The following is a 14,832-nucleotide window of genomic DNA, read 5'->3' as shown; positions in this document are numbered from 1 at the left end:
TACCACAGGTAACAACCTGGGATCCAAGTACACACTAAACACTTGCAAGTAAGTTTTTGTGCAATGCAGGAGGCTTAAAAACAAACCACGCAAGAGAAAAATATCTCAAGCCACTCTTTTCAGGTTTGTCATCTGCTTCAGTGCTGAGCATGTGTCTTTGAAAAATTTGAACACCCGTTTTTATCTGCCACAGGATAATTTGTTGCTTCTGCCTTTGAGGAGGAGACCACAGCTGCTGAAAGGATTGCCCACAATACCTTGGTCAAACTGCAGCCAGCTTTGTGGCACAAAGAAGAGCTTTCCTTTAAAAAATCCAAGCAACTAACAAGCAACTAAGACCTCACTCTTGGCTTTTAAGACAAGCAGGATCGGCATTTCTTAACCAAAGGAGTAGATGTTTAGAGCAGCCAAAAAAACTTGCAACTTAACAAGTGTTAAGAGTTCATCTCCCATGTTGTTACAGCTTGTATTTAGGGCCATGTTTTTCAGTGTTAGAGAAGTGCATCCCTGTGTGCACATGCCAAAGCAGTCACCTCCAGTTTCCCCAACATCTTCACTACAATATTCTCCAGTAGTGGCTGCTCAACTGTTCCAAATCTCATAACTGTGTGGAGATGGCCTTTAGTAAAATCCTTTCCTCAGATGAGCAGACACAAGGGTTTAAACCCAACCTAGGAGACCAGCTGCTGCAAAATGTCCAGCTGAGTAGCAGGCCCTCTCCTAAAACAGGGTGTGGAAACTGCCAGGTCACACAGCAGTCTATCTAGGTTTGGATGTGCTGGAGAAGGTTAGCAAGTAGGGGTTGTCTTTTTGTTTGGGTGGGGTTTTCTTTGTAAATAAATAAATTAAACCTAGCACACTAAATCATATCCTTGAGAACACCTGAGAGATTTCTCCCACATGTCCATGTGAGGACACTTCTACAGGTCTGAAAGCACGTACATTTTTAGTGCCTCTAACTATCACTTAACAAAAAATAAAACCCAAACTGCTCACATTGGTGCAATAAAAGGCAAGAATCTAGCTACAGAGCTGTTTCTCTCCACCCTACCACCTTCTTTAATCTCTTCCATCTCCGAGTCAATCAAGTGAGGCATAAATGATGACAGGCAAGTCTTCCCTTCCCTTTGACATATCCAGAGTCACTTCCCTCTAACTATCCTTTGATCAACTCCCCACAGTATAAAATCCTTTCTAATCCTTTCTCCTCCAACAGGCTGTTTTTCACCTTCATTGAAGAAGGAAGAAACTCTAGCAGTGACCCACCCCCCCATAGAAGAAGAGTAGTAGAGGTCCCGTGTGCTTCTAATAGTAAGGGGTGGATGGGGGAAAACACCTCATCTTGGCTTTCCACCTAGATGTCTCACACCCTGGCAGCTGCACCCCCTCCCAGGACAGGTATGTGTACCTCCCATCCATTCTCACTCTGCAAATCTGCTCAGAGACCCACAATGCAACAGCAAATCCAAGAGGAATCTGTAACTCTCCAACATCTGTGTGCTGGACCAAGGAGCTCAGCACCAAGCAGGGGTAGTCAATGCAGGAGGCAACAAATTACAAAGTGAACACAAGTCAATACACCTTGAGTTCAACTCTACTCCCCACTAGAGAGTACTACAGTCTAGTGTAGGCTCTTCAGCACACCTTCCCCTTGGCATACATGGTCCATCTCACCAGAGACAACCTTTCTACAGCTGCTCTCTTTACAACACTGAAGAAGACGAAGAGATCTCAGAATGGGATAGCTCTGTTTTATCAGCAGCAAGGTACCCTGCTGGCTTACTCGATGGGGATACTTGCAGAGGAATTTGGCCTTACCTGGCTCACTCTTCTTCTTGGATGCAGACCTCTTCTTGACAGGTCCTTCATGCTTCTGTTCCTCATGGGTCTGAAGAGCATCAACTTTCTTGATGGCGGTGGAACTGACAACTGGAGCACTTTGCTGCGTGCCAACCGGTAAAATGGCCACAACAGGCACCTCCTTAGGGGTCACCTCCAAGACAGGAGAACTTTTGGGGACATTGACAGGAGGTGAAGTCAACACCAGGCTAGGAGCAGGCTCTATCTTTGCCACCTTCTTCTCCTTCTTCCTCTTCTCCTTAGGTGATGGAGCAGGTTTCTCCTTTTCCTGGGGGGCCACTGACACTGCTGTGACTGGAGACTCAACAGTGACAGGCTCAGGTACCACAGCAGGCTCAAGAACCACGTCCTTGGGAGAGTCTGTCACTTCCTGAGTCAGCTGCTGTTCCGGGATCTTTCCATTAGGTTTCTCTTCCTTTTTCTTTGCTTTTCCTTTTTTCTCAACAGGCTTCTCTTTCTTCTTTTTCTCTATTTTCTGCTGCTGGGTCTTCTCAAGCTCTTTGCGTTGCTTGGCCAAGGCTTCCTCATAAGATGTCTCCTTCATGGAGAAGGTGGACACCAGGAAGATCCCGATGGCTGATATCACCATAAAACCTCCAAAGACCATAACACCCAGCGTCTGAGGGTCGTACACATCCATCCTGACTTATTTTTCTGTGCCTGAAAGACATCAGAACAACAGTTAGTAGAGGGAAAAAAACCCCTCATGCAACAGCCCCTCTGAGTAGGGAGTTCCATATTGACATCTGTGTCTCTAAATGGCACCATGCATTGAAAAGACAAACGCTCAAGATTCACAAAGCTCTGGTGAGGGCAGCTTGCCTACACACCCCCAAGTTTGTGCTCCTCCACTTCCACTACATTGCTTATGCACAGGGGTCCCATTGTACTACAGCAACTACTTGCATTGGCTGCAGCAATCTCCAGAAGAACTAAAGAAGGGGAAGAAAAAAAACGGAGGTGCAATCAGTGCAGAGATAGACAGGAGCAACTACCCATTACATGTTCAGTGGGATGGTTTTGCATGACCTTAGGCAGTATATGCAGCCCTGTGGCAGTAACAGAGCCCATTTTCAGACTGTTTGGTGCAGTCTGACCAAGAGTTGGCCTCTCCCTGCACCATCTAGCCTTTTCATTGCAGCCAGACACACATCCAGGTATAAACTTTGGCGTAAAACATTCCCCTGGAAAGAGAGAATTTACACAGAAGAGCTTTTCCCACCTTTGCTGCAGCCCTGGACTTCTCCCTCTGTCACCTGCAACCTGCCCAGCCTGGTGGAAAGGACACATGGCGACCGTGTCCCACTGGGCAGATACTCCCAGTTCACAGCAAACAGCGTCAACCCAGCAATGATGCATAGACACCACAGAATCATAGAATAGTTGAAGTTGGAAGGGACCTTCAAAAAGCTTGGAGACGGATGGGTGTACATAGCTGAAAAGCAGGCTGCCTTGCAGACCTCTTTGTTGCCTTCCCCCAGTTAGTTTGTCACATGCAATGCATTCTTTGTCCAGCATCACGATCAAAGCCAAGGGAGCATGACGCCCTGGCTGAAGTCATTCTTACTCGCATGTGAATCACAGAATCATAGAATAGTTTGGGTTGGAAGAAACTTTCAAAGTTCATCTAGTCCAACCCCCCTACAATAAGCAGTGACAGCTTCAAACAGATCAGGTTGTCCAGAGCCCCATCCAGCCTGGCCTTGAATGTCTCCAGGGATGGGGCATCTACCACCTCTCTGGGCAACCTGTGCCAGTGTTTCATCACCCTCATTGTAAAAAATTTCTTCCTCTTGTCTAGCCTGAATCTCTCCTCCTTTAGTTTAAAAACATTACCCCTTGTCCTATCTCCGCCCATGCAGAGAATCAAGTTATGGCCATTTCCTTGAGATGTAAATAACAATAAAAGTCAGAAATTCAAGCTAAAAATCAATACCAACAACAACAACAAAAAAGCATGGTCATTAATTATCTCATCTCCCCAATGGATGCCCACAGGAAGAATTTAGACTTGCAGAGTGCTGGATGTGGCACTTCTCTTTCCACCTCTGCTATGAGCTCATGGGTAAACTGGGCACAGGGTGTTTGCTACTGTCCTCTCCAGCCTCAGTTTCTCCCAGCAACACAGACTATACTGTCTGGTCTGAGCTCTGGCACACAGGGCACAGTCACACACACAGAAAGATGCTGCTATCTCCATTCTTCCTAATTGCTAATTGACCCTCTCCCATGTTTCAAAGCCAATCCCTTCTCTGCTATCCCACTCGTGTTTCTCCCATTAGGTCATCATCTCCATGTGGCCCCAAGGTGGCTCATGAACCCCAAATGCTGAAATTGGGCAGTTAGTCTGCAATGGGGCACTTTACAGGAGGTGCCAAGCTGCAGTTTCTCATCATTGTGCCTCAAAACATAATCAGGAAAATGCAGAAAGTCCTCAGCTATCAGAAGTTCCCATCCCCATGCTTAACTGTAAACATTATCAAATTTCCTCTTTAAGAGGTTGTGGGTTGAGGAGGGAGGAAGGGGCTGAAGGGGAGGAGGCAAAAATAAGAATAAAACTAAGGAGATCAGCATCTTTTCAAAACCTCAGTCCTCATAGGGAGAGAACTCAAAGCCTTTTCCTTTCTAACAACCAGAGCGGTGAACTTGCAGATGAATCTGAAACCCAAAGCCACTCGTGCAGTGAGAAGGTGACAGCACAATTAAAAACTCTCCTCCAACACCCAAGCAGTGTGTGCAGAGCTGGAAGGAGCTGCTAAGTGTCCATCTCCCACCAAAGATATCCACTTGCCTGGGGAGGAGTGTTTCAGCCAGCAGCCCAGCTCTCACCATTTCCCTCTCCAAGAATCTCCAGCGAAGCGACAGAGCTGGTGGGCAGGCGGGGGCGCTGCCCATGCCATCTGGAACCAGCCTTCCCAGCAGGGACAACCTTCTATCCCAGGGCAGGGCTCGAGATCCCAGCTGATACTACAGGCACTGCTATTTCACGTCTGCCCCAGCTGTTAAGGAGTAAAGCAGTCTCAGCCTGCTCTATCCCAGCACATCGGGTGAGACCTCCACCTAGGTAGCAAAGCCAGCACTTTCAGATCATCCCCACCAGGACAGACACGTGCAGGGTAAAAAGGGCTGGATTTCCTCTCCTTGGCAGTAACTAAAAAGTAGGGCTAGAGAACCCATACCCATGACCTTGTGCAGCTTTTAGGGCTACACTGAAGCACCCAGGAGCTGTTTTAGGGGCAGAATAAAGTGACTGGTGTTCCTCACCCAGCAAAACCGACACATCATTAAAAAAAGCTCCCTTCCTGACCTCACACTGCCACAGATTCGTGTTTAGATAAAAATCTGCCACTTCAGCTTAGGGCAAGGGCATCACCCTGGCAAATGCACTCCAACTCCACCAGCTGCTACTGCCACCTCCAAAAGCAGCTGGATGGAGCCCATGGAGGATGTGAATGGAGGAAAATAATGAAACCTCTACAGAGGCATTCAGCACGCACAGGATGGATGAGAAAGGGTGGCATTATTACACAGAGACAAGGGTGGTGTGATGGGTGAGACGGTGGTGCTGGATGAAGTACCATAGTGCTGTCACCATTCACCTGCCCCACATCCCAGCCCGTGTTGCTGTCCCTACATCCCACCCCACATTGCTGTCCCCACCAGAGCCCTTACAGGCAGAGGGTGTTTGAACCCCACACACCTTCTCACCTGCAGGCAGCCTCACCCAGCCTCACTGCAGTAAAAGCTGCCTGTACCTTGCCTCCTCTCAGGCTTTACAGCCAGGGTCAGATAATGATGCAGATTAGCATTAAAGTCCTTCCTAGCTAAAGAAACAAAAAAACACCACACAATAAGCCCCCCTCACAAAACAAAACAACCAATCAATACAAGAGAAAAGCAGCCGAGAGCACTAACCTAATGGAGCTGTGGACATCTCATACTTGCTGGAAGAGCTGTTGCAGCAGCAGAAGCTCGTGAAAGCAGCTGAGATGTCCTCACAGGCCACTGGCAAGCTCCCACCACTGCACCAGAGAAACCCCACACTGTTCCCAAGGGCAGGCCCACCAGGACAAAATCCAAAACGAAGACTGAGAGATACCAACCGGGCAGCAATTACTCTGAGCAGCGCTATCATGGCAAAGGGAAACTTTGGTCCTGTCTCAGCACTTGTGCCCTGCAGCCCACAGTGTAGGGCCAGTCCTGGCACACCTGGCACTGACTCCAAGGAGCAAGTTCTACCAGTAGAGTTCCTCCTGTGGTTGAGACTTGGCATGGATAAGCCCAACAACTCGTTCAGGGAAGGGCCTATCACTCCAACTGTGCAAAGACAGCAGCAGGCTGTATGCTGCCACACACGTTTAAATCAAACCAGGCTGGCTTTGGCATTTAGGGGATAAGAAAAATTCTTCCTCTGGGAACTTCCTGATGCATAAATGCAAGAAGCAATGCATTGCAGCATTAGCATCAGGAGTAAAGCTCTGCCTTGGCATTTCCTGACCTCACAGTCTTCACCCTTCCGAGGGCTGAACGTTTGCTCCTGGATTTGCACAGCAAGACTCTGTCCCCCTTGCAAGCGTAGCAGCAGGAGCACACGTGCCTTTGTCTCCAGCAGGAAAGCCCTACACATTTCCATCTGCACAAGGCCTTAGCCAAGACACAGAAAAAACAAAGAAATGAAGGTACCACTGCTTATCTGCTTGTGTATGCCCAAAGGATAGTTTTGCAAGTATAGGTTCAGCTTGACAGCCAAGCTTTGAAGAGGCTTGAAGACTTCAGCATCCTCCCTTCTGTACCTTCTGATCCTCCACACTACTTTGTCCCTACAATGGCATTTTTCAATCTGATGCCCAAGCTGCCTTTGGAGAAGGTTTTGTGCCTAACAGGTGAAGGGACATCACCAGCTATCAGAGTCCAGGTTCAAAAAATCAAGTTCATGTCTGACACTGAGCATGTTTACCTGCACAAAGTTTCTTGAGCAGGATCATCCTCTACTCCTCACTCAGCCAAAACAGCAGAAATTATCAAATATCTCCACATGCAAACTTCTTCCACAAAATAGCTTGTTCAAATAAAGCTGTTCACCACCACCAGAACAGGAGTAAGACAGACAAATGGTATTCACTTAGCCTTCTCACATAAAGGAGCCAGCTGAAACGCTGTGCTCAGACTCCTCTGTTCCTGGAGCTTTTTCTTGTTATTCATCAAACTTCCCAACATCCCAGATAACAGTCCAGGAGACCTGACCTCCCTCACTACCCAGCATGGGCAGTCACCTCTGACCTGAGCAAAAGTCCAACTTGCCCTAAGGAAGCAAAACCGGTAAAGCACTCAGCCTTGCTGGTTTTTCAGCACCAAACAATTTCCAGGACAAACCAACCCAGAGACACACGGCATGATGGCACTGGGGCCGCTCTCAGTGCCTTGTGGTGGCATTTTCCAGAGACAGCTAAGTGTCAAAAACCAGGCTAGAGCATTCCCACCTGTTCAATCTTTGCTCTCTGAGACCACTTCCATGAAACCCACTACAGAAGCCTTATTTATTTACACGGCCAAAGGAAAACACATCTGTCATCTCCTCCTGGTCTGGATGGGTGCTGCAGATGGGAAAAGATGTTCTTTGCAAGCAGGACACTGTTCCTCCTGCAATCCAAGGCTTGCACTTTGCCATAGTGTCAAAGTGGCATCTCAGAGCAATGTAGAAGAGGTGATGGGGTGTCGGTGGGCAGAGAAAGAGAGAACTGGGTTTGTGCAGCTGGGCTCTGTATGGCCTGCAGCAATGCCTGCCTGCAAAGCACTTGCAGCTACCTTTCGTCTACAGCACCTCCCTAGAGGTTAAAAAACCAAAACAAATAAAAAGCTCTCCCCACCCTAAATTACACACACACAAGTCAGTTGAAGCAGGCTGACACAAGTTTACAGGCTGAGATCTCAGCTTTTTCCAAAATGCAAACTTATCTCTCGGGCCATCGTGGTGAAAAATGGGTGGCACCCAATGGACAGCCCACTGTTTGGGGCAAGCATTGCCTGGTTTCCAGCTCAAAGAAATAAGGTCTTGTCTCCTTCCCTGCCCCTGGTCTGCAGCTTCCCTCACCCAAAGGCAGCACGAAGGCAGAGACATGGCCAGGGACAGTGTTCCTCCAACAAAAAGGAGGGAGATGATGATGGAAAGGGACCTGGGAGGCCCGATCCTGTCGACAGCAGGGCAGCCTGGCAGCAGAAGGCAGCAGCACTGCCAGCAGATAAAGGACAATCACCAGATACTTCTCCTGGAGCTTCTCTCTCCATCCTGTTGCAATAGGGCCAAAAATTAAAAACGAATGAGAAAAGCCCGTACGCCATGAGCAGACCCTGCCTGTGTCCCCTGCAGCCTCTGCTTAAAAACATTTTCTGTGTGACTGTGCATTTCCAGCCTTCTGGCAGTATATGTTACTCTTTACAGCAACTCCAGCTCAGCCGTCACACCGACTGTCAACAGTTACAGCTTGACTTAACTGAACGTGTCTTAGCACTCCATTAGCTCTCGCAGTGTGGCGGCAGCAGCCAGGGCCCTTGGCAGTGCTGCCAGCTCCCTTCCTAAGCCTTGGAGAGAAAATTAAAAAAAAGGTGAGGGCAGAAAAATACATATATACACACATGAAGAGCACAATAGCACTGTAACAGAGATGCAGCTTGACTAACTTCTGCAGCAGCTATTACAAATTTTCTCTCCCCTCCCCAGCCCCAGGCACCGTTTCACCACTGGCCCTTATCAGCTTCTGCTCGGGGTTCACATCACAGGTAGCACCTGCCTTGCTAACTCCTTCCAGCCATTTCCCGGCGATGCAGGCAAGGGGAGGCCACTGCCATCGCTTCTGTAAAGAGGAAATCTGACATTTCAGGTGGGGAGGTTTCACGTGCCCTTCGCCAGTGGTATGAGAAGTGGGGTGTCCGCCAGCAAACCCATGGGAAAGCTGGCAACATTCAGTTTGGAAAGATTCTGGGGTCGGAGGGTCTCCGCTTATGGGGTCGCAACCTCTCTCCAAATGCTTTGTGCACTGCTGGACCCTGCACTACTCGGGGTGTCCCCAGGCTGGGAGGGATTTTTAGGGTACTTAATTAAGGAAAAAACAAAAAAAACAACAACAACAACCAAACAAAAAATAAAATAATAAAAAATAAAATAAAAAACAACAACAAAGAAACGAACAACAGCCTGAGAGCTGCGACCTTCTGTAACCGCGCTTAATCAGATTAATGAATTTCATCAGGTCGGCGCTCGGGCAAGGGAGTCGGTCCGAGCGCTGCGGGTGATGGGGCGGGGGGTGGTGCGGCCCCTCCCCGGCCCGGCCGGCCGCACGCGCCGCCATTCCGCACCGCCCTCGCCGCGGGCCATTCATCCGCCGGGACCCCCCCGCAAACGTGGCCAGTCCTCAAACCCGAGATCCCATCCCCCCTCCCCCCCCCCGCCTTCCCCGGTTCCACACGGGACACCCTCCCGTGCGTGTGAGCGGCGGGGCGAGGCGGCGGGGACGTGTGGGTGTCCCCACCCCGCTCCACGTCTGCTGACAGCCGGGGGGGGAGCGCCGGGTGGGGGGCGCCCCTCGCAGCGGGGGGCAGCTGGGGGCGGCGGGGGAGTCCCACAGGGCGATGCTCCAGCGTGGAAAGGGCAGGGAAATGGGAGAAGGGAGGGTGACCGCCGCCTCCTACCCACCCGAGTCGGGTCACGGTCCCTCCTCGCCGCCGCGGCCGTGTGGAGTCGTGGCACTTTCCGCCGCTGTCTCGCCGGGGCTCGGCCGGCCCGCCCCGGCCCGCCCCGCCGCTCCGCGCTGCGCCGCGGGGCCCACTCAGAGCGGCGGGGCGGGGCGGGACGGGACGCACCACCCCGGCACTGTAGGGCATGTAGTCCCCGGGTCACCCCGCGGGCGGAGGGCTCCCTTCCTCCGCCGTGGGGCAGTGCCCGGGGCTGGGCAGGGCTTGGGCAGCGGGAGAGCGCGCAGTTGCCAGCCGGGGGGGCGGACTAGAGGGTCGGTACCGAGCGCCCCGGGCTGGGGAAGCCTCGCAGACCTTTGCCCCAGCGGTGCTGGCGCGTTGAATTGATCTGTGCCGGCTGTGGCTGTGTCAGCTCCAGCCCTAAAGCACGGCTAGGAGAGAATGGATGGGAAACCTGGCTTGGTCCCTGCAAGGGGTGGGGTTGCTGGTTCATGCTCTAGACCCTCCTCAAGTGCTGGGTGGGGGTGCCACAAAGCAGGCCAAACCCTAAAGATACCTGACCTCAGCGGGAGCCTTTCTTCAGGGCCTTCAGATGTTGTGTGGTTAAACTGTGCTGTGTCTGGTTCGTCATCCACCATCTTGTGGGTCCCAGGGCCAGGGCAAACCCATGCCCAGAGCTGCCCATGATGGCTGGTGCCACCCAGCATGGTGACTGTCCTCTGCAGACACACCCTCTGTGTGCCTTCTGGATTGGCCATGACCTGTGGTGGGACAGAAGACATTGGAAGTGTATTACTCAAGTGCCTGTTTGCACCAGAGGGAGTTAGCTGTCTAGAAGTTATTTGGATGCCTTAGTACCTTGGAGATGAAAAGGGAATGGTTCAAAGGGACTCCCTTCACATAGGAAGGGACTCATTGTTAGGCTGAACTGTTGGACAAGAGCCAGGGATCTCTGGGAGATGCTGTATGCGTCCAGTCAGTGCCATAAGAACATGAGAGCCCTCTCTGACCTACCTCCCCAGGAATGTGCCTCCAAAACCAACCCAGCACCTAGACACCCAACCAAGCAGGAGCCATAAACTGATATAGCAGAGGTTTGCTGCCTACTTGGTAATTCAGAGATTGCGCTGTCTACACTTTTCACCCAAAATCGCATGAAAGGTCTAGGTTTGGGTAGGAATATGCCTCCACATCTGCAGCCCAGCTCAAAGTCATCTCTCTCTGTTTCCTGCTCCACCCTGGCCATGTGGTGCACACTTCAGCTTCTACACTTGCTAGGCACTGACTGTGGAGTAAGAAATTAATTTGCTATGAAAATGGTGGAGAAGGAGTGATAATTTGACATCATAGGGCAGGCTCTCTGGATCTTCCAGCCTCCTGCCATCTCTCTCCTTGCAGCCTGTAGTAGATGCTTGTTACTGCATTTCAGTGACCAGATCTTTTCACTGAGTGGCAATCAGGGCTGCTCTCAGCAGCCTCTCTGGGGTTTACATCAGTTGCTGCTGCATCGTTGCCCCTTGCACAGAGAACAAGCCATGCTATTGAGGCCGGGCCGGGGACAGGCAGCAAGCAGGTCCTGCCCACAGCCTGGTACATCTCAACGCAACAGCAAGGAGAATAAGTGACTGTTTCATGCAGGCTGATGTCATGGAAGAAGAGAAAATATATGCTAATGGAGAAAGATTTTGTCTAGTTATGATAATATGGTTTCTACAGAGAGAACTGAAATAGGCACAAACATTTCTATTCTCAGCATTCATGAGAACTTGGAGAGTTTTTTGGGGTTTCTACACACTGCAGGCAAACCAGGCAGAGCAAGACTCTCCACCACAGGCAAGACCTGGACTGACAAGACCCACAAATGCAAAGGGCAGCTGTAGGCAGAGAATGACTCCATGTTCAGCCCTTCAGGCAAAAGCACCATGGTTGGTGTCCAGTCCACATGAGCATCAGCTGGTTAAACCTGCCAAGGACCTTCTCACACTAAAACGCTCAGAACCGGAGATCGGTCCGGACAGCACTGGTGTCCCAAGCCCCACAGGTCCCTGTTTCCCCAGCTGGAGGTCACCCTGCCCAGCCACTCACCTTGCTGCGAGCAGGGGAGTAACCTCATGCCTGAGAGACGTGGGGCTGGGCTCTCTTGAGTGGTCTTGGCGAAGCTTTTGCCATTTGCCCTGAGTACTTCATTATTCACCTCGGCAGGGACTAGCATGCACTGCCCCAGCCAGGCACCCAAGCAATGGGAATGTGGGCTCACTCTTACTGTCTCCAGCCAAATGAATAACGGATTGTCTGCTTCAGTGTGGAACAACAAGGGCAGAGTGATACATGCGTGTGAGGGGAAATGTATGTCAAGGAGTGAAACCTGGAGCAGACAAAGCTGGGATATGAATATGGGTGTTCTCTGCCACCATGGCGTGGATGTGCTCAGAGAACAGCTCCCTCCCCAGCTGTGTTTCGGGTCTGCAGGCAGATGTTCAAAACCCTTGCTTGCTTTCTGCTCACTGATACCTATATGGTTCACAGCTGGTTCACCCCGCAGCACTCCTCCCACCACCCACAGTCACCAGTTGGTCTGTTCTTCGTTCTTCCCCATATGTTTTTAGGACATCAAGCCTATACCTCCCACCATGGTGTTTTCCTCTGATTCTTGCACTGTACTGCTGATCCAGGCCATGGGGTCACAGAATCACAGAATGGTTGGGCTTGGAAGGGACCTCTGGAGATCATCTAGTCCAACCCACCTGCTAAAACAGGTTCACCAGAGCATATTGAACAGGAATGTGTCCAAGCGGGTTTTGAATGTCTCCAGAGAAGGAGAATCCACAACCTCTCTGGGCAGCCTGTTCCAGTGCTCTGACACCCTCAAAGTAAAGAAGTTTCTCCTCATGTTTAGATGGAACCTCCTATGCATGAGTCTGTGCCCATTGCCCCTCATCCTATCGGTGGGCACCACTGAGAAAAGTCTGGTCCCATCCTCTTGACACCCGCTCTTGAGATATTTATAAGCAGAAATAAGGTCCCCTCTCAGCCTTCCCTTCTCCAGATTGAACGGACCCAGCTCCTATATTATCAGTATAATTTGCCTTCACCCCATATTGAAGGAGTCTCCCTAACTACTAATTTTCCCAGCTCCTGCTGAGAGGCAGCATCCAGCCCAAATCCAGAGGTCTGTGTACCCTGTTGTTAAAACAACCAAAGTGGTGGTGATTATCCACAGTCGTCTTCACCGCTATAAAGTTTTTCTTGGGTTCAGTTTGAAAATCCCTTGCTCCAGGTAAAGTTTTTCAGTTCCTGGTTATTTTTGCATCCACAAGTCTTTGGCTGATGGTGAAGAAGCTGTTGTTTAGCCCTGGAACGGCTCCAAATCTTTTCACTGGATGTATTAGTTATCCTAAATTCATGACCATCGCCGAGGTATTTTTAGCTCCGCACAGCAGTTGTGAAACAAACCCTGCCACAAGGCAGGGGGACAGTCTGCAGGACTCCCTGAGCAGCCCTCCTCCTTCCTTCCAGGCACAATCATGTAAACGGCCATGAAAGCCTATCTAGGGAGCCAGCCAGCCAGTCCAACTTGGACTGTGACCAAGTGCCTCACCTCATGCAATCCATGTCCACGCTGCAGCTGAACATGCAGACAGGCATGATTTGTGTTTTCTTACAGCTCAAGGGCCAGCTCTGCCTAGGCTCAGTGGTTATTTCAATCCTGAGCCCTTGGGGAGGTGAGGAGCTGCCTGCCACCCTTTTTCCCACTGTGGGACTGCTACAGAAACACACCACAAAAGCTGGGAGGAGTGAGAGCAGAGCAGTTCTTTGCTCCAGGCCTGCCTGCACTATGGACTTGATGTTGTGTTGCACACCAGCTGGGCTGATCCTCCAAGCAGCCCCACATCCACACTTGATCCCTTCAGAGCCTGGAAGCAGGCTCTCCTTTTTTATAAAAGCAGGGATCAGTACATCTGGCCTGCCCTCAGCTCCCTGGCTGTCCCTCCCAGCCCACATGTCTTGCCAAGCTTTCCCTGGTCTGGGTTTAATAAACAGTGGCTCTGCTCCAGCGATGGAAACTGGATGCTGCAGTGGAGCATGGTGCAGGGCCATGATGTGACCACAGGGATGTTGCAGCAAGAGCTCCTGGGATGTTCCTCTCCCTCCTCACCCATGTTTCTATGGTGGCACAGGTGAGGTTTGTATTAGAAAACATACCACTTAATTGCACAGCTGCTGAAAATGGGCATCGGGCTGTTCAAGGACAGAGCCACCCCAGAGTCAAGGATGGGTTTTGGTGGAAGCTAGGTGCCTCAGGTGGCTCCTACTTTGAGGATCTCTCATGGGCTGGAGCACAGTGCTGATGTGGCACACATGAACTTTGGAGATGAGGCCACAGTAGTTGGCAGTAATGTCATGTGACTTGCAAACCAAGTTTGGGCCAAGCTCTTTCCCTCTAAGATAGGAGTCGCAGTTATATGGGAGAAGAATTGCTCCTGGTCAGCTGGGTTTTCATGCAGGACCTGGGAATGGCCGTCTTTCTCCAAAGTCAAAGGAGTGGATATCTTGTGAGCGAAGCAGTTATACCTTGAGGGCAACATGAAATTCAGCAGTGCCAAGGGCAAGACTGTGTACCTGGAGACACAGTGAAGCCCAGGGGTATCCCTGTGCAGGAAAGAGAGGGCTGCGGGAGAGAAGGACGTGAGTGTGCTCAGGTGGGGGTGTTCAGGGCACAAGAGGGAAACCTGCCATACCAGAAATCACTCCAGACTCCTGGTGGCATTGTCCTTGGACCTCTCCTGGATGGTGACTGCAGTTCTAGTTGCTCATTTTCAAAGGAGGAACCTAATCCCTCCAGGAACAGCTGATAGGTAGGGCCCAGGGGCCATTAGGAAATAAAGACTAGGAGTTACAAAGGAAACAAAGAGTTTAGCTATTCACCTTGCCAAAATGAAGGTCAAGAGAGAACATGATGGGAAGCGTGCTAGGGAACAGCAAAGGGTTGAGTCTGTGCTGGTAGGGAAACACGTGGGTACCAAACCACAGGGTTTCAACATGCAAAACGGGGCTCCTGGTGGGGCCTTATGCTTCTTGTGCACATGGGGAGTGTGAGCACAGAGCCCCTAAACAGAGCTGCCACAGAGCAAACATGTTTGTGGAAAGAATATCACAGCATGACTGTCCTCAGTGGAGGAGTCCTCAGCTGCATGAGCCAGTAGCTGCTGGTCAGCCCCCTGCTCTTGTACTAACACCTCCATCTAGTCACGAGGAGCACGTCTGTACTTTATCTTATTCTTT

At 50.8% G+C, this 14,832-nt stretch overlaps 1 protein-coding gene across 1 annotated transcript in view; it reads right to left on the bottom strand.

The window, feature by feature from the left end:
• The window catches only part of RRBP1 (ribosome binding protein 1), a 33,731-nt gene extending 23,549 nt beyond the window's left edge, over positions 1 to 10,182 (bottom strand). Inside the window, exons 1-2 of the mRNA XM_080341844.1 lie at positions 10,111 to 10,182; positions 1,819 to 2,520 (exon numbers count right to left, since the gene is read on the bottom strand). Coding sequence (XP_080197970.1) covers positions 1,819 to 2,500 — 682 coding nt within the window. The 5' untranslated portion in view covers positions 2,501 to 2,520; positions 10,111 to 10,182. The remainder of the gene's footprint in view (positions 1 to 1,818; positions 2,521 to 10,110) is intronic.
• Between the last annotated feature and the right edge of the window lie 4,650 nt (positions 10,183 to 14,832).

This window comes from Nesoenas mayeri (genome assembly GCF_963082525.1).
Source record: "Nesoenas mayeri genome assembly, chromosome: 3".
Lineage (NCBI taxonomy): Eukaryota > Metazoa > Chordata > Aves > Columbiformes > Columbidae > Nesoenas > Nesoenas mayeri.
Note: the sequence above shows the minus strand (reverse complement) of the source record. Positions and strands in the feature narration are given on the sequence as shown.